General features: G+C 37.9%; 2 protein-coding genes and 1 non-coding gene across 4 annotated transcripts; all 3 read right to left on the bottom strand.

Annotated features, from left to right (window-relative positions):
* Positions 1–179: 179 nt before the first annotated feature.
* On the bottom strand, positions 180–9,251 carry senp1 (SUMO specific peptidase 1). Of its 2 annotated transcripts, none has more exons than XM_026920189.3 (18): positions 8,644–9,251; positions 7,515–7,576; positions 7,233–7,426; positions 6,817–6,901; positions 6,549–6,732; positions 5,863–6,010; positions 5,604–5,722; positions 5,241–5,521; positions 4,611–4,674; positions 3,878–3,916; positions 3,677–3,761; positions 3,429–3,572; positions 2,898–3,029; positions 2,344–2,547; positions 1,646–1,725; positions 1,405–1,489; positions 872–967; positions 180–777 (listed from the first exon to the last, which is right to left on the bottom strand). In XM_026920189.3, the coding sequence occupies exons 1-18, from the start codon at positions 8,778–8,780 to the stop codon at positions 712–714; spliced, it is 2,205 nt and encodes a 734-aa protein (XP_026775990.3). In that variant the 5' UTR covers positions 8,781–9,251; the 3' UTR covers positions 180–711. The 2 variants fall into 2 exon arrangements, with proteins under 2 accessions (XP_026775990.3, XP_026775989.3); XM_026920188.3 differs by having other exon boundaries at positions 5,229–5,521.
* An 846-nt stretch (positions 9,252–10,097) lies between these two features.
* trnak-uuu (transfer RNA lysine (anticodon UUU)) lies at positions 10,098–10,170 on the bottom strand. Its single transcript has one exon. It is a non-coding gene; the product is annotated as a tRNA-Lys (tRNA).
* Positions 10,171–11,735: 1,565 nt separating this feature from the next.
* LOC113530333 (protein lifeguard 2) lies at positions 11,736–24,275 on the bottom strand. The gene is made up of 12 exons (XM_026920220.3): positions 23,844–24,275; positions 21,607–21,682; positions 20,244–20,344; positions 20,072–20,136; positions 19,080–19,133; positions 18,836–18,886; positions 18,650–18,689; positions 18,382–18,419; positions 18,044–18,131; positions 14,500–14,595; positions 14,337–14,390; positions 11,736–14,159 (listed from the first exon to the last, which is right to left on the bottom strand). Exons 1-12 carry the CDS (start codon positions 23,856–23,858, stop codon positions 14,010–14,012), a joined length of 828 nt encoding a protein of 275 aa, XP_026776021.3. The 5' UTR covers positions 23,859–24,275; the 3' UTR covers positions 11,736–14,009.
* Positions 24,276–25,934: the final 1,659 nt, after the last annotated feature.

Consider the following 25,934-nt stretch of genomic DNA (forward strand, 5'->3'; position numbering starts at 1 on the left):
GTGAAATACAAATGTCTTGACATCAAAAATATAGTGTTATTTTGTCTGTTTGTTTTCTTAGTTTACAAAAATTGAGATTGTCAGATTTAGCTTGCTTACTGTTTGAAAGCAAACAGCTGTTGGTCCCAAACTGCAGTCAGACAAGTTTCTTTTTTTCAAGTTTGTTTTGATGCCCAAAAAAAAAAAAAAAAAAAAAAAAAAAAAAAAAAAAAAAAACACCACAACCTTGAGACATTAACAATTATGACTTCAGATAAGAAGTGAAAACTCTTAACTCAATGCTGCGTTAAAAAAAAATAAATAGAAAATAAAATAAAACAAAAATAAAAAACCCACAACAGTTGATGGAGCATACTTTTACAAGTTCCTCGTAGATGGCACAGGCAGGAAAAAAACTCGGATAGAAATCATGCTGCAGAGAAATTCTAAGCAAAAAGCAAAAGCATGCCAGGTAGTCGATGAATGTTGTAGGGGGGAACACGAGTGAATTATTAAGAGAAAAACACTTGGGCTTCGCAGGGTCCCTTTGTAGGCATCCCTAAAAATTCAAGCAGGCTGAAGAAGTGTGAATGCACCACTTCCATGTCTGTTTCTCACTCCACTGTCCAATCTGAGGTATCAAGCTCAATTAAAAAAAAAAAAAAAAAAAAAAAAACTCTGAGATAGAGCCTCATGTCATTGCTTTCCCAGGTAAGTCCTCGAAACACGATCTTATCGCAGAAGTTTTCGGTTCAAGATCTCCCACACCATCCGCCTCCTGAAATACGGCATGTGTTTCTGCAAGAAAGTAAAACATCAACATGTCGGAAAAGGTCTAACAAAGATAATTGATTTTTCCACGCACTTCAGAAGCCTCACTGAGCAGGCCTACCTGTGTAAATGTGATCGGTTTGTCTTTGGTGATGTATTCAGCATACTTGCATGTAAACATCCCACAGTCGCTGCCATTCATTTGCTGAGGAATCTCCTGAAGGGTTAAAAAAAAACAAAAAAAACAATTCCGTAACCTTTTTAATGTTGGTCTGAATAGTGTATCAGCAAATACACATCTAACAGTGTGTGGTTTATACTGCCAAAGAATATGTTTACATATGAAGTAAATTATTGATTTTGGCTTTGAGATCTGAAGGACAGCATTATAAAAGCAAACCGCAGGTATTAACTGCCAGTACTCCACTACAATGTGGAAGGGAAACATGAAAAGAATGACAAGCAAGTTGGGGCTTTAACTCTAATAGAAGAATCACAGAATCACATAGTTTAAATGCCTTTCTTATTCTCTTTCTCAAAAATGTAACCATCAGCAGATTAATTGTTTGGCTTTAATATGTATATAAAGTATTTTTGCATTATTTTTCATAATGATATGGGCTTCAAAATCCCATGCGAGACTGCTCAACTCACGTTGCGTTTTTTACTATGAAGGATCCAGTCTGAGGTATCAAATTCTTGCTTCTTTTTGTCTTCACTTTCTTGCTTCAAATAATTTCTGTGGGATTGAAGTATACCATTTATTTCCACATAAAAAGTCCAGACTGCAAATTTATAGCTTGCATAGATTAAACATATAAAAGCAAAGGTTTTGGGTGGAATGAGCCATTGGCTGCATCCCCAGTTCCTTTTCTCACTCTGGAAAAGCGCTTACAGCAAAATCCGACACGCCTCGTCATTGTTCCCGCCCATGGAATCAAAATACGTGATGGTCTTTTTGCGGAAATCCACTACCTGACAGGGATGAGAGGGAGGGAGAAGAAACATGGCTTAAAACCACAGAAAAAACTAAGCTTCACTTTGAAACCATTCATGTAAACAGTAATGCTACAAACAAAAGAATGAAGAAAAGAAAAAAGAAAAGAAAAAAAAAAAAAAAACAGTGAACAAATCAAGAGTTGCTATACCACAAACCAGTCCAGCAGCAGTGCAAATTTTAATAATTATACATAGTCAGTGTAATTTACTTCCACACCTTTAAACAACTCTTTGTCTTCATTTTGTCTGAATTCGAGACACGCACAGCCACTAAGGTTTAGCGCATCGTGGCTGACCGTGATGCCTGATTTATGACTGATGCCTCTGCACTGGTGCACTGTCAAAACCACATAATTCATACAACTTCATGTGTCTATATGGTGGGGTTAGGAAAAACTGACCGGACTAATCAGGGTTTAGGAATAACATCTAATCTGAAGGAGAAAAATAAAAACCATGCTACACAAGGGAACGTTATTGAATATAAATCAATAACTATAAATGAATAAATGATTATAAATGAATATGCCTGAACTGAAAAGCAGATTCTCGGTGAAGGCAGACACTTTTCATATGCCTTGCTGTGTGACTTACAGCGAGACACCAGTGCACTCCTAGGTGGACGGGCACCAAGATAATGTCCACAGAGAAGATGTCCACCTTCTTGGTCCAGCGCCGTACAGTTGAGTATCCTGAGCTGCGCAGCTTGGGAAAGAAAAAAGTGTTGAAGGTGTAGACAGAGGGCAGGTGGGGTGACTTGCTCCGCTCCACCAGCATGTTCATGTAGAAGTTTATCACCTGCAGATGAAGAGGTGGATCCGTGTTCTTGAATATGTTTCAATTCCTTTGCACTACTATGCCAATAAAATTGCACTACGATTGTACTATTATTGAGCTTCTCTCAGCTATTGGCTATAATATTACACCGGCAAAAAAAAAAAAAAAAAAAAAAAAAAAAAGGGAACGACTGCAAGAAATAGCCATTTTAAAAAAAATTACTTAAAGCATTGGTCACATTTTCACTGATACAAAATACAATACAAATGCAACATCAAATATGGCTGGAATAGTGTTATTCAATTCTTGCCAATGCAAGTGGCCTCAAGATTGTGATGAGGGTTTGATGAGTATGTTGCTGTCACACTGACCTCATCGTTGAGCCAGTTGAGGTGGCTGAGGGTCTGCAGGTCCTTCCTGGTGATGGTAAGGCGGAATCCCTCACTGAGCACGTCGTCCTGACTTCCACCTCTTAGTGCCCGGTTCACCTCATTTTGCATGGCCTGCATGCCACACACACACAATTTCAGAATGCCTTGTAATAGTGCACCATAACACTCATCACACCCATAATCTAGGACAGGGGTCATCAATCCCAGTCTGGCAAATTTGTCAATTTTGCTGCTTAAGGACACTTAATTTAACTCACTACTTAACCACGTGGTTTAATATGTGTGTGAAAGCAGTAGAATCACCAAACTGCACTGCAAGCCTTGCCCTCCAGGACTGGAGTTAGACATCTAATCTAGAACTGGCTGCATTGTTTTGATGTGGAAAGTCATAAAAAAAAGTAAGACCCTATACTCTGTGATATGGTGATTTGATTATTCTGATATAGTTGATAGATCTTTGGCTGTTTAACCAAGGAGTTCTGTAGAAGAGAGCATGCGGTTTCTTTTTACCTCTGTCAACTCAGGGAATTCCTGTTCCTCTGCTTCAGGCTCTGCTTCCTCGACAACAGGCGTCACAGGAACCTCCTTTTCTAGAGGGACTCGCACCCGCAGCTCCACACTTCTTAAATCAGCTCTACCCTCGCCGGAAAGGCGCTAATTCATTACCCGCACACACAAAACAAGGTAGAGAGAGTTAGAAAAGAAAGATGGAGCAAACACATTGAGAGAAGTACATGTAGGAGGGGTTGCTAGCTCACCTGATGCTGAAGCTGAGATGCCAGAGCCTCTTGCTTCTCTATTAGCCTCCGTCTCTCCCGAGCACGGGCGTCATAAAGGCTTGTCCTGCATGCACACAGGTAGGGCATAAATGTAAGCTAATGTTATGATAACTATATTACCAGTTAACATAGCTCAAGAAAGAAACATATTAGAAGAAACGTGATATGAAAAGTGCTCACAGTTCTTTGATCCACAGCTCGGCTTGGAAACATGGTACGCTGCAAAGACGGAGGAAGGAAACTCATTAACTTCCTAAAATTAATAAGACTTGCCAAGTCAGGGATTGTATACAGTAGTTTCACTGTTTTGGGGAAAGCTCATCTGGCTGCTACATGCACTAAAGAGGAAGACAGTACATGTGACAACTTGTGTGTATTTGATATACCCTTTCCCCAAGAAATAGAGTTACCAGATAATTAAGCCCATCTATACATATATGAAACATTGTCTACAAATGGAGAGTATGCTGAATAAATTTTCAAGAGAGAATTCCCATTAACAGCATAACCTAAGCACCATAACTGAGTAATAAGCACTATTTACCAAGAGGTTAGGTAATGTTGAGTAAGGAATTTGACTAGCTAATTGAGGCAGGATAAAGGTTCTGTGCAATTTGCCTAAATTTTCATATTTAGACCAAATGAGCAGGCCAGCATTACACAACAGGCTAAATAACCTCTTGGTGCATGGCTGGATCTATCGTAGTTTCTCATGAATTATTACTTTTCAGACTTGTAAAATCTATAAATGTTATCGATTTGTACTGGATTAAATTCACACATCATGTTGGTAAATACTTCATAATATTAAATCAAATACAGTACTTACCAAAAATTGTATGCTTGTATCAAAATCAATGCTTTATGTGTCTCAAAGACTTAAATGTCAAGAAATCAGCTTGATAATCTTTACCTGGAGCCCTCTGGTCTCTTGCCATGTTGCTCCTTTACAAAAATGACAGAATCCCCATCATGAGCTGTGAATGGAAAACCACAGAAGATAAATCAAGCGGCCAATTCTTACAATGTCTACATGCTAAATAGCATGTATACCAAGCTATACACAGAGCAAGCATGTACCAATATTAATTTCTTATAATGCCTAGCCAATTATCACGGTTTACTACATACAACATAACACTGTGTTGACAGGCACTGTATATAAAGCTCTGTGCACGTGATTGCATCATGGATGGCTGCTTCAGTGTGTTGCTCCTACACACCAAGACAAATTACTTAGCAAAATAAACAGATTCTGAATCACTCACCAGCTTTCCTTTTACAATGATTAGCTCCATCACAGAGCGAGCTGTCTATCACTAGTTAGTTAGCCATGTTAGTCATGTGACACATGATCTGGTTGTTATGTGAGAGTGTTATGTCATACCAACAGAATGCATCAGGTAGTGACGAAATTTTAGTAATCAGTGATAATACTGCAAAATCATAGCATATTACATAAATGTCACTGGCACATGCCTTATCTAGAGTAAATGTTTTACTTTTTTACTTTTATGAAAGCTAAAAATACCAGAGTGCACACCAGAAGACTGTGTGTCCTGAGAAGAAGTATCTTGAAGAGCCGCCGGGGAGGGCACTGACCGCTCGGCTAACACTGTTTTTCTTGCGACGTATTTGCCATCTGAATCAGGATCCCAGGACTGTGTTTCAGGCCCGTTGGAGAGTGCAGAAGGGCTGTGCATTGCGCTCGAGGTCTGGGGACTAGGAGACAGGCTGGATAAACCGAGAGAGGACTCTCCCGCTCCTGAGCCTTCTGGCGAGGCACACTGCAGCAGCCTGCGATTCGAAGTCAGGAAACTGGAACTGCAAAATGGAATTCCACTAAATATACACAGTGCTGCATAATTATGTAGTAACAACAGAGGGCAAATACTTATACACTCACAAATCCCGATGTGATCGGATCCCTGGGTTAGAAGTGCTGTCATGGAAGAATGATGACTGGCCGCCGGACACCATGGCTAGTAACCGCCTGTACACCTCCTTCTCCTCCTCACGTACTGACTGAAAATCAGTGAGAGAGAGAGAGAGAGAGAGAGAGAGAGAGAGAGAAAACACTTGCAAGATAAGAACATCAACAGCATACAATGATGCATACAAGCAGCCACTTAGTTTTAGCATGACTAGATCAGAAAGAGTCAGACCTCTTGTGCTGTGCAGTGAGTTCTGCCTCTCCAGTGACGGCCGGAGGAGCCGGGGGAAGGATTCTGCACTACTCGAATGGGAAAGGTTTTCTCATACATGCTGGTGTAAGACGTGCTCCCTGTGCTTGGCCCAGGTGTCGAAAATCGACTGAGGAAAAAAAGTTGTGCGCTGTTACATTTATGTATACAAAGACAAATCTATATTTGATATCTCAGAAACCATAATCTATTTAACCAATTATTAAATGAAAATTACTTGTTAAGTCTTAGTATGACTGAATATATACTGCATTAATGGCTGCTAAGAAAGCAAATCTAAAACACCGGTTTGAGCCACGTTGTATTTCTGACTTTAGAAATATCGTACTACTAGAACATTCCTTCTAGAGCAAGAATTATTAAAGCAAAATGTAGTATGACATCTGCTTGGCTGCAACAACTGCACACATGGTTTCCTTTCGTAAGATATGAAAAGATAACACTTCGCCATGTGTCACTTATTTTAAGTTATGATTTACCTGAGGTTTCATTTTGATTTAAAAAAAAAAATAATAATAATCCTATTTCTCCTTTTCTGTTCCTTTTTCTACTATATCAGAACACAGTCTCTTTGCAGTCTTTTAACTTGTATATCATAAAACAGAATATATGGCATATGGCAAAGTCATTATCAATACAATACACACCTTGGTGATCTTTGTGCTCTGATGTAAATAGGACGGCCGAGTCGTGGAGATGGGCAAGGTTTAGAAGTGCAGGTAGTAACTGGGTGGCCATTGGTTTTGTGCGTCTCATGGAGTGGAAGGCTTGTGTGTACATGTCGTCTGCTGACCTTCGATATAGTCACTGACTGCTCGGTTCTTAAAGAGTCTATAAGAAGAAATCTATTAAAAATATTGTAAAGAGAGATACACAGGCACGAAGGAAAGCTGGAGAAGACATTTGTCTTGTCACCTGATTTAATGATAGTCTTCCATTCAAAAGCTGTTACTGGAGCAACGAATGTGTCCTTGTGCGTTTCATGTGGTCTTTCAATTAACTGAGAGGGAAAAACAGGAAATATAACTTTAACAACTTATATAGAGAGTGTGGAGCAGAAGCTTTAGACTTAAGTCCAACTTATTTAAATTAAATTCTTGTCTCAAGTAGACCATAAACACTAGTAATTGATTTCTACACTTTTAATTATGCTTAACCTTCAGTTTGACCATCTTCCTTCTTTAGCCTGTAATTTTCTAAGTGTTTAAAGCAAAGAGCACAACAGTTGTCACTGCAGAATATAAAGTTAGCACACAAAAATGCAACATTGCATAATCTTCACATTCTCTGTACATTAGGTCTCAACGTGGTGTCTACGAACAGTGCAGCACCTTGCTTTCAGTCCAGACAGATCCCGATGAATTGGCTGCATCAGGTGATGGTATGTGAGTTTGAGGTGGGCCAGGGGAAGCAGGTAGCATGTTCCTCAAGGTTGGACTAACGCTGTTGCGCATCCACAAAGCAACAGTGGAGCCATGGGTCTTCATCCCTTCAGCAGCATTCTTCATTGTGTCCATAATATCTCCTAAGACACATAACCAATGGGACTATGCATCAAAGTGTGGTTAAACATCGTGAACTGCATGTCCAGGCTGAATGGCATAAAGGCTTACCCATTCTAAACTTCTTAACAGCTCTGTCCTCTTCATGATTAATGGCATCCCCATCTTCCAAACTGTCAAAAAAAAAAAAAAAACAGAAGGTTTGCGTACGTTACAGGTTGTGTAACACTGGGCAAAGATGGCCACAAGATTCTTTCAAGCAATTAGATTAAGATTTGACCGTGATGCACAAGACCACAGGTTCCCAGCCCTGGTCCTGGAGAACCCCTTGAGTTTTCCCTGCTCCAGCACACCCACTTCGACTCAGCAAGAGCTGTTAATTAGCTGATTATTTGAATCAGGAGTGTCGGGAGCAGGGAAAACGTGCCAGACGGTGTACTCCTGGACCAGAGTTGGAAAACGCTGCACTAGACACATGCTTGTGTTGAAGTGGATAGAGAAGCTGACTGGACTGGTCAGAACAAAAATTCTGTCACAGAGACGTACCACTGCGAGTCAACTGATATCACCTGGATGACTCCATACCTTCGTAGATCATTTTACAAGCTAGACCTACCATACATGTACAGTCATCAGTAACTGATCAGATTGCCTCACACCAGCCCTTCACTCTGTTCATCAGTGTAAAGGCATGATCATAGGACCAGCAGTGACCAGATATTACTTGGATATTACTTGGACATTCTCAGCACAGCCGTGACTCTGACAGGGTAGTATGTGGGGCTGGTACGGGACGGTGAGTACACTTTCTGAGACTAAAGCACATCTTCACCTTTCCTGTCCTAATAGACTTAATTAGGTTTTGCAGCCCAGAAAAAAAAGGTGTTTAAATCCGCCACACATTACCATGTCATTGCTGAAAATAATATTCCCCCACTCAAATGATACGGGATCCCCTGATGGTCCATTGTCAGTGATGATGTGAGAAGGAGGGATGATAAGCTGAACAGAGGTACAGACAGTAACTATTAACTTACAGTGTATTGCTGCACCTGTGTGTTGAACCACGTGTTTGGATGTCTGATTGCTTTTCCAAGTTATTTCCGCCCACTTTTCAAGCTTCGCGCCTTACTGCCCAGCCCAAAAGCAGTCAAACATGCTCTTAACCCTAACTTTTTTTCTCTCTACTGCTCTTCCCCTGATAAGATGTAAATCTAGACAGTAATTCTGACCCTCTCACCTCTGTAATGGTCTTTTCCTCTGTGAAGGAGCGTCTTGTTGAACTCGGACGGTGTCGGATGGATCTCCAGCAGCCGGCACTCCATTGCGCAGAGTTGCTATTCCACTTTCAATCCATTCGTAGAATTTATTGAACATGTTGAAGCTCGTTAGAGGAAACTCCTAAAGCCACACAAGTCAAATTACATTTAACGTCAACGAGCTCCTGCATTCGTGTAACTCCCGCCCGCCGTGCGCATGCTAGTAGCCAGAGTTACCACATGCTAACTAGCTTTGTTAGCTGACTAGCCTAATCCCCATTTCCAGTAAACGCACCTAGCTAGCTAGCTAACCTAAGCCAAGCTTAACCCCTCGACAACTACCTAGCTAACTAGCTACTTAGCTTGCGATGCTAATACTAGCGATAAGTGACGAACAGATATATTTCGTCTATCTCAACTACCCCAAAACAGTCTTCTGCGTGTGTCAGTATTTGTGGCTAATTTTTTTTAACTGAGTTGAAAGCCGGAAGAAATAGTCTGAATGAAAAAGCGCACATAAACTTATTTTGCACGATAACCTCTCCCGCTTCTTCCTCATTTAAAACCACAACATGGCCGAAAGCCGCGTCTCAACATCAAGCGTTTTCATTGGATTAGCTCCGGTGACGTACGGCGCGCGCGTGCAGTATTCTGCAACGTGATTCGCCCAATCAACAGCGAACCCGCTGTGTTACGTCATAGTCTCTCACTTAAAACATTTAATTAAAGGAGGTGATTATGGTAATCATGTCTTGTCTCCAGATAGCATCATGGCACCCCGTATAAATGTAGAATATAAAAAAAAAAAACCTCCACTGATTTGGATTTTTAAAAAGGAACATTGGCTTTTGTTTTGTACAATCTTTAATGTTAACGAAAAGTAAAAATGGCTGTTATCTTCTTTAAAAAATGAGAAAATATGATTTATTGTTAAGTACCTATTACCCAGACACCTATTTTCTTCTTTCCCCTTTTCTTAAAATACATTAATTATGTATTTATTTAATTTAACTTTGGCCCTTAATTTAAATTTTTGACCCTTATTGTGGAATTAAGGTGCTTAGTTACTTGTCTGCCTGTGGGAACACTGTTCTTGATTGTATATTATAATATAATATTTCTATCTCGTTAAAAAAAAAGCTTCAGCTCCTTTATGAAACAGTAACACTTAAACCAAATAATTTACATTTAACTCTATTGTCATTGTGCAGAGTACAAGTACAGAGCCAATGAAACACAGTTTTTTGCATATCCCAGCTTGCTAGGAAGCTGGGGTCAGAGCACAGGGTCAGCCATGATACAGCACCCCTGGAGCAGATGTGTTTAAGGGCCTTGCTCAAGTGCCCAACAGCAGTAGTTTGACCCCTCCTACCTTCCAGTCGGTAACCCAGAGCTTTAACTGTTCAGCCACTACTGCCACTAAAGCTCTTGCATCTGCCGAAACAGGGACTTGAATCCTGGACCCTCAGATTAAAAGTCTGATGCTCTACCAACTGAGCTATCTGGGCTCATGATAGTAAGATACTGATAGTAACTGAGCTCAGGATTGAACTAGCGATCCTGGAGCTGTGATAATTTAAGCTTTTTTCAATCAGTAATCAGTATCCTTGTCAGTGTTGTTTTGAATCCAGAGCCTATTTCAGGAACACTGATCATGAATAAACTATAGCACTATAATAAATTATAATAGTTTCTAACAAAACATTATTTAAATCAAACAGACCACTGCAACTGTTATGTAATAAAATTGTGTTCAAAGCATGAATTAAAGTAAGCTACCACTTTTCAGGTCCTTTAAGAAAAAACTGGGAAAAAATTAGGTGTCTTTCGTAGTCTACAAAAACAACAACAAAAAAGCTCTATTGTTTCATACAGGACAGGAAAAAAAAAACATGGTTAACTATACCCTTCAACGAAAACGAGCAAAATGAATATACATACATTTAGTGATAAATTTGAGCTTCTTCAGTAACTGGAGTCTATCCCGGGAATACTGGGTGTGAGGTGGGAAAACACCCTTGATGAAATGCCTATTCACACATAGGGGCAATTTAGAGTACCGAGTTTACCTATCAGCATGTTTTTGATAGGTGGAAACCGAGCTCAGGATTGAACCAGAGCCGCTGGAGCTGGGATAATTCAAGCTTTTTTCATTCATCTTCAGTAATCAGTATCCTGGTCAGGGTTGTGGTGAAGCCTACTTCGGGAACACTGAGCATGAATACACCCTGAATGGGACGCCAGTCCTCATATCTAGAGGCAATTTAGCATAGCCAGTTCACCTACCGGCATGGTTTTGGGAGGTGGGAGGAAACCTGAAAACCCAGAGGAAACCGGCACAGCCTCCTTTTTTGTGTTGCTTGAACCATTTTTCTGTAGTTTAGATATAGGTTTGGGGTCTTTATTTTGTCGAAAGCAAAGTCCTAGCATCCTGGTAGAGGTACCAGGATTTGGGCTAAAATATTCTCTTAGAAGAATTCTTCACAAGAATAAAACTATCAATGATCCACTACCATTTTACACTGACTATTGCATAGGTACTGCATTTTGCGGGCTGTTTCCAGGAAAATTTTGAGCTTAATGATATTTTTAACTGTTTTTTTAAAAACTGTATTTCTTTATATCCATTACCTTACCTGTGCAGCAACAAAATTCTGTCTCTTTTGTGTTGAAAGCGCTTTGGTTTTCTCCATAGTGATGATGACAAAAATGATTTTCCAGGTATGCAGCAGAATTTTCTTTTATTATAAAGGTTCTTTAGGGTGCCAAATATTTTGCAAAGTATGGTTTAAAATTTTTTGAAAAAATACAATGAGAATAATTTTGTTAGAGGAGAGATACTTAATTTCTCCAGTTGTTTGAGTGAAAAAAAAATTACCCACTGTGTGTAACATTTATTTAAAATAATAATTTATGAATAATCTTCCTGAAGGGTGCCAATAATTCTGGAAGTGACTGTAAAGTGTTTACCAGTTTTGCCATTATACTTCTATATATAAGGAATATTTATGTATTAACTATTAAAAATGTGATAAATAACAGAGATATCATAAACTCCAAATAGGAGAGACAATTCAATAAAACATGCCTGCTATTTATTCGTGTCTCAGAGATAGGCATCAGGCTTATATGCATGACGAACATTTGACACATAAGATTATATTATTTACATCACATTTCACAATTCTTCTGTTACTTTCTATCAAAAATATATATACCATCAAAACTACTTTTGTAATTATTTTTTTTTACACTTTTCTATAAAGTAAAAACCACCCTGCACAGTCAAGATCCCTCACTACAGTCTTATTTCAAAAAATAATAAAAAAAAAAAAAAAAACCATAAAAATTGAACAATGCTGAGAAAGAATATCATAAATAAATAAATAATTTCATGCTAATGAGAATGATGCCAGTACTGACAGTGAGGAAAATCTGTAGAAACCACTGCAGGTCAAACAGAAACATATTCACCAGTGAGAGAAAGTGAAAGACTGCGAATCATGTGCTGAATGGATTTTAGAAAAAGCAGAAAACATACATTAGCTTTGCATACAATCTCCACAAAATACATTTTATAGAAATTATCTATACACATGTTGACGTGCAACTAGACCAACCTTGGGCCCTTTATCAAGGAGGAAATACAGCTTCAGAACAGCCTAAAAGAATTTCATCTAGTTATGATGGTTCTATGCATCTAGGTGTTTTTTAATATAACATAATTGCTCATTTCCTTCACAAGAAAAGTATTCAGTTTCATAGTTTATATTAAAGCACATGAGAAATACTGGCACTGTACATGTATGCATGTAACACATTTTTCTTTTGTCATACACACTTGTATTTAAATTGCATCTATCCTTTCATAGATGTAGTTCTGTACATCCTACTTCAGAATTACAGGATAAAGATGTGGAGCAATCACTGGAGCAGGAGAGAAGCTTAGCTCAAGGACCAAACATTACAATAAAACACTGAGAGGACAGGATCATTCAAACTAGAAACAGGAATTAAACAGAGAAAGAAGGCTACAGGGAACATGGAGTTATCTCACGCTGCATTGTGTTGGGAAGGTATCTGCATCTTGTGAGGCTCAGAGTGTTTCTTATTACAAAATTTTCAAATATGACAGCATCAGATACGACTGATCGAGTATTTGGTATTTCTTTTTTAAACTTTTTATGCATTTTTTTTTAAAATATATCCAGGATTATTCTTAGCTAGGATAGTTTATCAATATATAAATACAATTTTCTCTGATATAGTGGAGCGAATCAATAACTATTCATTTTTCAGATTTTAGATCATTTCTGCCATACTACTATTTTGCTTAAGAGAGTAATTAAAAATGTTAATTTTTTAAAAATGGCTAACTTTGTGGTTTTGCAACAGTATATTCTTTAATATTTTATGACCTATTAATTTGCACTGTTGTGTCTTTTTATGCAATATGCAATTCAATAAATTTCATTATGCCCATTTTAATATCTTAGTATAATTTCCATATTTTTGTATAATTTTAAGGCCTTTAAAGTACTTTGCCTTTTAACATAGTTTATCTTATGTATCATTTTTACCCTGTAGCAGTTTGAGATTTGCCTCACATAAAAAATACAGCATAAATATGCATTATTATAATTATTATTATTATTAGTAGTAGTAGTAGTAGTAGTAGTACCATTCACCCATTATTAGCTTTGCTATGGCTACTTATTTACTTATATATATTTAAAGGCTGCTTATGCAGAAAGTTTTGGTTGAATGGCTTTGTGAATTTTTCAGTGAAAGGGATTTGTTCTACATCGAAATTTGTGGCTATGTGTTTTCTGCATAGACACAAACATGAAAGGGCCCAGGTTTCAGACTGATGGCACATGGACACTACAAAGCCTTCAGAAAACAAACCAGAATTGTTCTGGTATTGGAAGGTTGACTAAAACTACATAACAATTTTGCTAAGACCTTCTCCCATGTTTCCCTTCCTAAGACCTTTAACGTTAGTGTAGCTATTAGTTTTGAATTTGTGTTATATCATCATGCCTTCTAAATATTTCTGAATTTAATCCAGTAGCTGTTTCTTAGTGGGATTCTAAGTGAGCTTTGGATAAATAAGTTTTCTATTCTTGTCTGGGCTAATCACACAAACAAACTACAGATCTGGTTGGTAGAGATTAGCTTGAAAATACTGGAGTATTATGAATTTCTAATGCAATGCAAATAACAATACACACTGTGATTCTCACAAGATGGCAAATCACTCCAGAATACAACGGGGTGAGATGTAACTTCACATTGCATATAGCCCTGGAAATGCATTAATTAGGAGAGCAGGGTTAAGCTCGGCTCACTCCCTCTGATTTCCAAAAAGCTGGAGAAAAAAAGAGAAGATGTACACAATATCCAGGTAGATATTGAGTGTGGCAAAGATGTACTCCTCTGGGCTTATAGTGTAGCGCTTTTTTCCCATCAGAAGCTGTGTGTCGAATGCCAGAAACTTGAAAGAAAATGACAGCGCCATCAGCAATCAGAAATGTTGAATTTCATACACACACACACACACCTATATATATATATATATATATATATATATATATATATATATATATATATATATATATATATATATATATATATACATATACATAACATTCAGCTACAGGTAGAGCCTTACCATGCTGAACAGTATCGCTCCCAGCCCAGCAAACACAGTGTGCATCCAAGGAACCTACATGGTTAACAGTTTTAAAATTGCAGCTGAAATAGTACTGCAATCAGGTAATAAATGACTCCAGTATCATTCAGGGTGTTCTTTTCTCTGGAAAATGGATACTTACATGGCCAAAGGGAAGAATAAAAGCCAGGACCAGTCCACATATTAAGAATGAGGTGAACGTGACAAACAGCACACCCTGACATGAGGTCACATCAATCTATAAAAAGAAAAAGAAAAAAAGAAAATTTGACCAATCCTGCTGTTATTCTTATACAGTTATACAGTTACTATATAGTTATTATGTGTTCTTTTCTAGTGAATTAATTGGTTCTGTTTCCCAAAATAGACTGGATGTAACAAAAAGTCTACACACTCTTATTAAAATTGCAGGTTTTTGTGATGTAAAGAATTAAACCAAGATAAATCATGTCAGATCTTTTTCCGCCTTTAAGGTGATATAGCCAACTAACAAATTTCATGTGAAAAACATCCATCCATCCATTCATTTTCCATACCACTTATCCTACACAGGGTCACGGGGAGTCTGGACCCTCTCCCAGGGGACTTATGGCACAAGGTGGGGGTCAGCCTGGACAGGTTGCAGAGCACAATTTCACACACCTTCAAACAATTTAGACATGCCAGTCAGCCTACAACATCTTTGGACTGGGGGAGGAAACCAGTGTACCTGCAGGAAACCCCCAAAGCATGAGGAGAGCATGCAAGCTCCACCCACACAGGACAGAGGTTGGATTCAAACCCTCAACCCCAGAAGTGTGAGGCCAATGTACTAACCACTAAGCCACCATATAAAGTAGAAACTCATATAGAAACTTTTTTTTTTAATTACGATAATCTGGTTGCAGACATGTGCATACCATTTTATGATGAGGCATGTGACTGTGCTCAAAATTAACCAATCATATTCAAACTCATGATCAAAAGTAATAATCATACAGCTGTCATCACTGAAATGATTCTGATTAACCCCAAATAAAGATCAGCTGTTTCTGTAGCGTCTTCTTGGTTTCATCTGACTGCTGAAGCCATGGTCTGCAAAGAGCTTACAAAGCATGTACAGGATCTCATTGTTCAATTATGTCAGTCAGGAGAGGAGTACAAAAGAATCTCCTAAACATTAGATGTACCATGGAACACTATGAAAGCCATCATCAATAACTGAAGAAAATGGGGCACCACAGTGACATTACCAAGAACAGGACATCCCTCCAAAATAGATGAAAGGACAAGAAGGAAACTTATCAGGGAAGCTGCTAAGAGATCTACAACATTAAAGGAGCTCTAGGGATTTCTGGTAATACTGGTCCCTCCCTGCATGTGACAACAATCTCTTGCATCTTTCAGATGTTTGGGCTATGGGGTAGGGTGGCTAGACGGAAGCCCTTTCTCATGAAAAAACATCAAAGCCCAACTATATCACCCCAAACCATGTGGCAAAATGTGTTATAGCCTGATTAGACCAAGGTACACTTTTTGAGCATAGTTCTAAAAGATATGTTTGGTGCAAAAACAAGACATCTTATCCCCCAAAGAACACCATACCCACAGTGAAGCATGTTGGTGGCAGCATCATACTATGGGGCTGCTTCTCTTCAGCTAGGACTGGGGCTCTAATCAAGATAGAGGGAATCATGGATAGCTCCAAATACCAATCTATTTTGGAACAAAACCTGCAGGCCTGAAGAAGAAACATTTCACCTTCCAGCATGATAATGGCCCAAAGCACAAATCCAAGAGAAAAAAAAGGAATGACTTCGGAAGAGGAAGATCAATGTTTTGGAATGGTCCAGTCAGAGCCCAGATCTATATCCTATGACAAACCTGTGGAATGACTTGAAGAGGGCTTTGCACAGGAGATCCCTTCACAATATGAGAGACCTAGCGTATTTTTGCAAGGAGGAGTGGAATAAAATCAAAGATGTGCTACATTCATAGATACTTACCCATAAAGACTGAATGCTGTATTACAAGCAAAAGGTACTTTAACAAAGTATTAGTTAAGGGGTATGCACACCTGTGCAACTAGGTAATTGTTTTTTAAGTTATTAAGGTTATTAAGTTTTTTCTTTTTCTTTGTTTTACTAAAACATTTCTATTTGTTTTCCACTTAATTTTTTTGGGTGCTATATTAAAGGTGGAAAAAGTTCTGACACGATTTATCTTCTTCAGAAGTAACTAACCTAGATAAGATAAATAGCCAACTGATTTAATCCAAGAGTTGATCTCTTACCAAGCACCCCCCCCAAAACTGATCATATAAATATTATTAGACAGACAGATAGATTGAACTCTTTACAAAGTGTAAAAACGTGTTAAAAGCTATCAGTTCTGCCCAAACAGAGACTTGAACCCTGGACACTCAAATTAAAAATCAAACGTTCCACCAATTGAGCTATTCAGAATCATACAAGCCCAAAAATACAGTATTTTTTTATATCAGCTGTACGAAGCATCAAATGTTTAACGTCACTGTAGAAAACTACACTATATGGCCAAAAGTATGTGGACACCTGACCATCACACCCACATGTGCTTGTCGAACATCTCTTTCCAAAACCATGGGCATTAATAAAGAGTTGGTCCCTCTTTGCTGCTGTAACAACCTTCACTCTTCTGGGAAGGTTTTCCACTAGATTTTGGAGCGTGGCTGTGGGGATTTGTTCTCATTCAGTCTCAAGAGCATTAATGAGGTCAGGTACTGATGTTGGGTGAGAAGACCTGATGAATACTCAGTGTTAATCCCAAAAGTGTTCAGTGGGGTTGAAGTCAGGGATCTGTGCAGGCCACTTGAGTTCCTCCACACCAACCTTGGTAAACCATGTCTTCATGGACCTCATTTTCTGGACATGGGCATTGTTATGCTGGAATAGTTTTGGGCCCCTTAGTTGCAGTGAAGGGAAATCTTAATGCTACAGCATACAAAGACATTTTGGACCACTGTGTGCTTCCAACTTTGTGGCAACAGTTTGGAGAAGGTCAGCGTTTGGGTAAGATGTCAGGTGTCCACATACTTTTGACCATATACAGTAGTGTAGCTATTTGAGTGTCCACATACTTTTGGCCATATAGTGTAGTTTTTTTAGTTGTCTGGCCACTCTGAAGGCATCTACTTTTCCTTTCAAATCCCAGATGCATCACCTTTGACCTGATTTACATAAAATCTGAATTTTGAAATCTGAATTTTGAGATTTGTAATTAGGGTTCTGATTTTTTTTTTTTTTTTTTTTGAATCTCAAAACCTTAACTTGTAATTTATAAAAAATTACAAGACGAAACAACGTTTGCAAAAAATATGAATTTAATAAATACACCACAGAAAAAAAAAAATTATGTGTGTATAATATAAATATACAAAATTCATATTCAAATACTTTGGTCAGCTTCCAAGCCCCAGTACGCTGTATACTCAACGCTCTCCCATGTTAGTGAATGTGGTCTTTACTTGTCCGTCTACTCTGTCCCACATAAGAATAAAAACCACCTGTGACTTTTTCTTGGGTCCTGTGAGATCCCAATCCTGATACATACCTCACATTCCAGTTAAATAAACATAGCAGATTGTTCAGTGTCAAACGAAACGTCTCAGTTTTGTCAGCAAAATATATTTGAACAGACATACACATACTCAACGTAATTGTACTCACCTTTGTCTGAAAGCTAAAAACTGAGACGGTGAGACAGACCAGGACTGTAATACCCAAACAGATCATCACAGACTTGGTATTGTAGTAACTGTGGGGGAAAAAAAGAGATGGAAGACAAGGAAATAATGTGCATCAGTGTGAAATAATGTGCGTCAATGTGACTGTGAGACATTTATGACCAAGTATGAAGTCCTGTCATGATGTTAGTAGAGACTGATGGAAATATTTGCCCATTTGAAGTATGTTAATACCTGAATACCAGACAGATATGCATGCTATACTCAAACACAAACAGACTCACAAGCACACAAGGAGATACGACTATTTGGATACTGTACCTGGACAACATTCCTGTCATATATGAAAGAGACAGAGTCTGGAATGGGAGAAATTACAGTGAATGCTGACAATGTCTCCAGTACTTCACAGGAAATCCCCTGCCTTAGACTTCCATAGGCTAATCTGGCAATGTTTGTACAGCCTAATCTATTCTCACAGAAAAATATACTATATATACTGTAGAGATATGTTACTGTATTTTGATAGCGTGTTTTCTACATAATGATTATTTTCAATAGATTGGAGAAAGACTGTTTTGGGACTCACAAAGATGGCCAACAGAATCAGGTTCCATGGAAACTGCCTCCTATGGTTACAGATAGAAAGACAATCATGAGTAAAAATCCTAGTGGTCCAATTTATTAATTAATGCTCTATAATAAGACTCATTTGTATGCTAAATGTATCAAGTGTATGATTTGACATCTGTCAGTGTTAGTGCCACAATCTCACCTCGGTCCAGCACAGCAGGACAGTGTCAGGTAGGTTACAAAGAACACTGCGCTGTAGGTGAAAATAAAACATAGTCAATCAGCAGTAAACATTTAGCATCTTCCATTAACATTCAAATAATAAATTATTGACAATGACTAAAGCTCTGAAAGCTCCAACCATCTTAACACAGACAACAAATAGTTGTGGATGGCAACTCCAGATTAAAGTGCAACCACATGTTCAAACTTATTTTATGACTTACTATGCTGCCCAGTACCATCCAGGATTAGACTGAATATAGTCCTTTATGGGATCACTGAGAAAGAAAGAAAAGAACATACAGATTAAAACTACAGTGCCATGTATAAGTATTCACCCCCACCTTGAATTTTTCCAGTGTTACAACCTGGAACTGAAATGAACTTAAATTTAGATTTTTACCATTTGAGTTACACAAAATGTGTAATATTTGAAGATGCAAAATAATTTTTTTTTGTGACCCTCTGGGTCAATACCTCGTAGTCATGGTCAACCACTTTTGGCTGCAATTGCAAGTCTGCAAGTCTTCCCAGATATGCCTCTTGGAAAAAATTACTCAAGGTCTGTCAGATTGGATGGAGACAACAATTTTCATGTCTTCCCACATATTATCCCTTTAAGGTTCTTGGTGTTGGCAGTATGCTTAGGGTTGTTTTCCTGCCAGAAGGTGAACATCAGTCTCTTAAAACTGGAAAAGGTTTTATTCTTGGAATGCCCTGTAATTTCCTTCATCCATCCATCTACAGACCTCTGTCCTGTTTCCCAGTCCCTGCTGAATTTAAATAAAGCATCCCCACAACATGATGCTACTACCACCATGCTTCACAGTGGGGTGAACATGGTGTTCTCAGGGTGATGAGCACTGTGGGTTTGTGCCATGGCCAAAAAGTTTCATTGTTTCTCATCAGACCAGAGAACCTTTTTTCCACATGTCTGCTAAGTCTCCAAAATACCTTCTGGCATACTCATGTGCCTTTTTTCTCTTTCATTAAGCTGGCCTTTATGGAGCTGTGGATCTCTTCAGCTACTGAGTCTTGGACTCTTGGTTGCTTCTCTGCCTAATGCCCTCCTTACCCAGTCACTGACTTTTGGTGGATGACCTACTCTTCTTGGAGTCTTAGTTATGCCATGTTTTTACATTTTTAATAAAGATATATTCGCTTTTTGAATTACACCAATGAATCACCATGAAGAAAATTCAGTTTCTTCACTCACCAGAAAGTGAAGAGAGACACAATGGCCAGGGTGACAGAGAGCTGGAGTGCGAGGATGGCATAGACCTGCACATATACATCCTCATCAGGAAACTAGTACACTAAAATATTAAATTGGTAACAACATAAACACATATGAACGTTGAATGTTTTCCAGAGTTTAAAAAATATACCTTCCGTATAAATGTTCGGCGTACGTTCAGGTCATCCCAGCAGAACTCTGTGAACATTTCTCCCTCATCAGGATAGTTGCCACTGTAACTGGGGCTTCCACCTTAGACATCCCATATGGTGTTAATAAGACTTTTTGTTTAATAACAGCTTTATCCATAACTGTTTTAAAAAATGAAGAATACCTATTCAATTGCCTACTAATTTTGTGGGCTGAAATAACTTTCAGAACTAATAAAGTGTAATGGATTTCAATATTTTTACAGAAATTCCCTAAGTAAGGGGAAATAGTCAAGAGCATGTTAGAAACAGTTCTGATGCAGATAATATAGTTTGTTTGGTTGCAGCATTGCGAAGCATCTCAATGTTGATCATTTGGAGAAACCGGAGGATAGCAGTTTCAGGTGGACAAGTATTTTATTGTATAGTAATTTATTGCTCATTGTGAATCAGTGTGTGAATGTGTGTGCACTTGGAGCACTGGCATCCCAGCCACAGTGTATTCTTGCTTCATGCCTATGATTGGCTCCATGATCCACATTAATCTTGACTTTTCACATGACTAATTTATTTTCGCATGTTATTTTGTAGGGAATGTGTTTCTTATGTGATCACATATGTTACATAGTGAGTCCACATGTCCAATTCCAGGGCATAATATATTATAATGTACATGTTTTTCCACATGTGATTGCATATTCCTCGCATGATAAATCCATCCATCCATTTTCTGTACCACTTATCCTACACAGGGTTGTAGGGAGCCTGGAGCCTATCCCAGGGGACTCAGGGCACACCCTGGTCAGGGTGCCAACCCATGGCAGGGTATAATCACACATACACACTCCTACACCATTTTGCCAATCGGCCTACCGCACATGTCTTTGGACTGGAGGACAAAGCCCCCAAAGCACAGGGAGAAGACGCAAACTCGGCACACATAGGTGGAAGGCGGGAATCAAACCCCCAACCCTGGAGGTGCGAAGCAAACGTACTAGCCACTATGCACCCCCCATCATAAAGCACATGTGAAAAAAACAGTGATTACATGTGAACTGAAAAATTTTCCATAAGGGAGATGCAGTTACTGCAAATTAATGAATGAATATTGTTCCTGTTCCTGTTCTAAGCCACTTCACTAACAATTTTTCACTAGTTGGTCAATTGCATTAGACTGCACTGCCCTCTACAGTCATGTTAACAAACTTCACCTATTAAAATAATGAGACCTTATGATGTCGTCTTTTTCAGTGAAGTTTCAGAACACATCCCTAGTCTTGATTCATAAGAAAAAAAATAGAATTGTACATGTCAGTGTACATGTCACTGTATGAGGAGAAGGAATTAAAAATTAAGTAAAGTTACCTGCAGTGGCCTCCTCATAGCTTGGAGGTGGTGGAGGCAGTGATGAGCCTTCATTCGACTTGTTTGCCACTGAAAGCTGTAGATAAGCACATTCTAATAAATAAGGCATATTTATAAACCCAGGAAGAATAATGCTTACGAATTCAAATGCCTTTTTGCTCACTAGTATCTGCAGCAACAGTTTTGAAAATGTCAATTCAAAAAATTTGGTTAGTCTCGACACCATTTTAAACTTTAACGGTGCAGCTTTTAACAGACAGAACTTGCTGAGTTGATATCCAGCTACTGCTTTCCTTAAAAATAAACCGAGCAGGGCCGTTGGCAGTTAATGTCCACTTTTTTAATATTCATAAATAACTAAGCTCATCCCAGTCAGTTAATTAAAGTTAGCAGGGGTTATTTTTGCTTGCTTAGCTTGTTAGCATCATTGTGTATGACTGCTTTAGTTGTTGTTGTTGTTGTTGGTGATGGTGATGGTGGTGTTTCACTGCTGGTCATTTCACTTAAACATTTTACAGCTTGTCTCCAGCAATTAGTATTAGAGTTGCTGTATGAAATAGAACATTTCTAATGGGATTGTGTATGTCCAATTTGAAGGCAACACATTATGTCCTTTTCAAATAATTCCCATAATCCCATAAACCTTATAATGACCTAAAGGTTGTCTGGAATGAGATGCTGCTCAAAGAGAATAGTAAAGGTAGACATAGATACAGGTGTGTTTATACCTCAGTACTATTGAATTCTCAATTCTGATGTTGATAAAGTTTCTATAACAACTGCAACAGCTCCAAGGCAAATCAATTTTATATTAGTGGGCTTATTTCAATGCACTTTTTACTGTTTCTAATGTAACAACCTTCACAGGCTCAACATAACCAGATTAAAGAAACATGTGTAATTGTTGATATGGTGATGTTTTCTGTGAGGAGACGTTTATTTAGTGTTTTTGGAAGGAGACTCCAGCGTCAACGCTATTTAACAATCAGGGGTATGTTTTCCAACACAGTATATAACAGAAGTGACAAGAACTTGTTTTCCAGATGTTTCACAACATTAAATGTAACCATTCATCCATCCATCCATCCATTCATACATTCACTCATTCACTGCCTTTTATCATGCTGGCTTGTTGGGCACCAAAAAAAGGACTTCCAAATTTAACTGTAAACAGATTTTTTTTTTAATTACATTTAAGATTTTTTTAAAATATTGTTAGCATCAACAAATTGCTGTGGAATAAGAGGAATAAAACACTTCGGGTCATGCTGTTATTGGAAAATAATCAAATATGGGGCAGTAAGTTTAAGTGCTGGGCCTCATCGCAGCACTCCATCATTGATTATTTTACTATAAGAGCATGCCCCATCGGGGTTATTCCTCACATTTAATTAGAGATGATATTGTGAGCCATGTTAAAACTTTAGGAAATACTCAAGATGCCCATAAAGGAAAGTCACAGTGCAGATTGCGTAAGAGGGATGGACAGAGAAGACAAATGGGTGTAGTGGAGGAAGGCAATAAACAAAAAAAAACCAATCCTTGTGCCTTAAACATCTGTTAGTTTGTTATTCAGATAACAATATGAAATAATATATGTATTTTAAACTCAAATGCTCAAAATAAAGCAATATCCTAGGCTTGTGCTTAAGCTCTCATAGTATGTTATGTATGTTTGTAAATCAACATTATGGTCAGAGGCCTAATTATCTGATCTAATTAAAATGATCAGTGGTAATAAAGACTAATAAGGATTAAGAGATAAGAAACAGGCTATTATGATAGGAGATTATTATTACAATTATTATTATTATTATTATTTTACCTGCATTATTTTAAAAGATATGAAACATTTCATTGAGTGAAGTAAATAAAAATATTACAGATGAACATTTTAGTTGCATGCTTTGTATGAATGAATACGAATGAAATATTCATTTGCATTTTGCATATAAAAATTAAAATGTCATTAAACCCCAAAGCATTAGCTGTAAATTTCAAGCTGTTTAAAGTAGGTTTTAACATTTAGACTTGGGCTGAAATGAGGCAGTGGAACAGAATTGAGTACAAAGTCCAAAACATGACACTGCTCTTTTTCAGTCTCTGTGGACTTTATCAGCAAAGACAGAGATGAAAACAAGCCCAGATGGAGCAACTTATCACAGAGTCATCTAAACCACCAATTAAATAATTTAAATGAACATTCGCCCATAATGTCAGCTGTGTAAGGAGCTTACCTTGCCTTGAGTCATGATAAATGTCTGTTTTGATCAATCGTCCTATATAGTTCTTCTGTATTTCTTCACTCTTCCTTTTGTGTCTATTCCACTAATTTGTTGCAAATAAAGAGATGCTTGTTTTGGTCTGTTTAGATGAAACCTTATGCACTGTTGTAATAGTGTAATCCCGCAGAGCAGCTCTATTAATCTGACTGATCCCCCTCCCTTCCTCCAAAAGGCACATTCTAGCAACATCCAGCACTAAAGCACAATCTACAGAGGCCTGGACTAAACCAAATCTCTTACAAAAAAGGGGTGATTTCTTTTCCCCCTTTAACATGCACTCAGCTATGAATCACTGATGCAGCCTTGGTCTAGAGAGATCTGGAATTATCATGCAGTAGTGAGGTGAGAGAGAAAGTGAAGAGGTTTGGGTTGCAACCCCAGGAAGTAAGTTTATCTGACATACTTTTTTCGCATGCCTTGTGACAATACATTAGACTATTATAGAGTTGCAGAGGTGATGTTTGTTACTTTTAACAAGACATGGCTACAATTTAATATTTAAAGGATATACAATATAACAAATTTTTATGTTGTGGGCAAAAATTGTATAACTTAAGCCCACAACTTTATATTTCAATGTGGCCTCCAGTTAATTATTTGGTAGGAACGGGCAAAATGGTAATGGCATCCATGTCATAATGCCAATGACTCCAGTATGTCTTTATGTATCATTCCAAGACTGAAGTAAAGTGTAATATTATCAGTCATCTCTATGACAAGGTTGATGACGTGTTCTCAATGGTCTAATTTGTTTAATTTCTCTGTGTCTCACTCAATTTACACTATTCAATATTTGTGTATTTCATAGGCAACAAATAGATCTGAAGAAACTTAACTCATGGCCTCAATATACATGTATTAATTCATGGTCACACCTTTTTTCCCATTTTCTCCCCATCATGCAACTACCAACCGAGGAGGATGATGACTAACACATGCTTCCTCGGAGACACTAACTGCATCTTTTCAAACTGCTGCTCATGCTGCGTTACAGGGCAGCGCAGTACACTCTAAGGAAAGCGCTATCTACCCTCTTCCACATACACAAGCTCACAGATGCCTGTGATTGGCTAATGTTGCTGTGATTGACAGGGGAGAGACTGTAATGCCATCCCTCCCACCCAGACAGTATGGCCAATTTTGCTCCCTTAGCTCCCATTTTCCTGTTTTGATAAACTACTGAAGGCTAAGAGTAATCTTCTTAACTTTATTTAAGACTTTATTTAAATATTCTAGCAGGTCTAATAACCAAATACTGGAATTACAGATGAAATTTCACATCATTTCATGACATCTTTTTTGAAAATGTGATATCAAACCATCAGCTTTTCAAACCATTTCAAAATGATATGTCTCATTAAATGGTAAATGTAAAACACATAGTGTAGAATATATGGAAAATAAATACATTCTATATAGCGCAGACATTCACATGATAAAATGTTTTCCATTTTTAGAAGAAGTGAAGGACACAAACACTTCTCTAGGCCAAAAAATGATGAGATTTTTAATACTTGTGCAGGTTTTACATGGTAATGTTCTCATTCAGTCAGGTCCCCAATATAAGTTATCATAAAAGCTCAATGATTATAATTAATATACAACTAAAAGAGTAACCCCTTAAAATCCCAGAAACATATCTCATTCCTCATGTCTCACTCTCATAAATATATCTTTTATCTATAACTGCATCATGCTTAGTACCTGAATCCTTTAACAGGATTAATCAAGACAAGCCACTTTTATTAGGTCTGAGTTGAGTTGAAATAGACAAACAAATGTCTAAAAGGCAGACAATTCAATACTTTTAGTCACAAAGGCAGTCATAAAATGTCATAATATGTAACATAACATGTAACGTAAGTATTCAATTGATGTTCCAAAACTATAATCGCACAACGTGCAAGAGGAAAACCTGCATTATAATCAGAGGTAATTTTATGATGAGTTGCATTTGCAAACATATGTAACGCATGACACAAGTCTAAATAATACTCAGCCAATAACGATAACTAACTGAGCAGTTGAAACGATCGTAAGGGC

Source organism: Pangasianodon hypophthalmus, chromosome 16, assembly GCF_027358585.1.
Source record: "Pangasianodon hypophthalmus isolate fPanHyp1 chromosome 16, fPanHyp1.pri, whole genome shotgun sequence".
Lineage (NCBI taxonomy): Eukaryota > Metazoa > Chordata > Actinopteri > Siluriformes > Pangasiidae > Pangasianodon > Pangasianodon hypophthalmus.

Excerpts from the sequence above, each read along its gene's own strand:
- senp1 (XM_026920188.3), bottom strand. The coding sequence starts at position 8,780 with ATGTTCAATAAATTCTACGAATGGATTGAAAGTGGAATAGCAACTCTG. Across the intron at positions 6,011-6,548 it reads AGAGCACAAAGATCACCAAG|TCGATTTTCGACACCTGGGC; the intron begins GTGTGTATTGTA and ends TTTTTTCCTCAG. Across the intron at positions 5,522-5,603 it reads ATCCGATCACATCGGGATTT|TTCCAGTTTCCTGACTTCGA; the intron begins GTGAGTGTATAA and ends TCCATTTTGCAG.
- LOC113530333 (XM_026920220.3), bottom strand. Across the intron at positions 19,134-20,071 it reads GTGTCTCTCTTCACTTTCTG|TGATCCCATAAAGGACTATA; the intron begins GTGAGTGAAGAA and ends TTTCTTTCTCAG. Across the intron at positions 18,420-18,649 it reads TGATTCTGTTGGCCATCTTT|ACTCTGTCTCTTTCATATAT; the intron begins GTGAGTCCCAAA and ends CTCCCATTCCAG.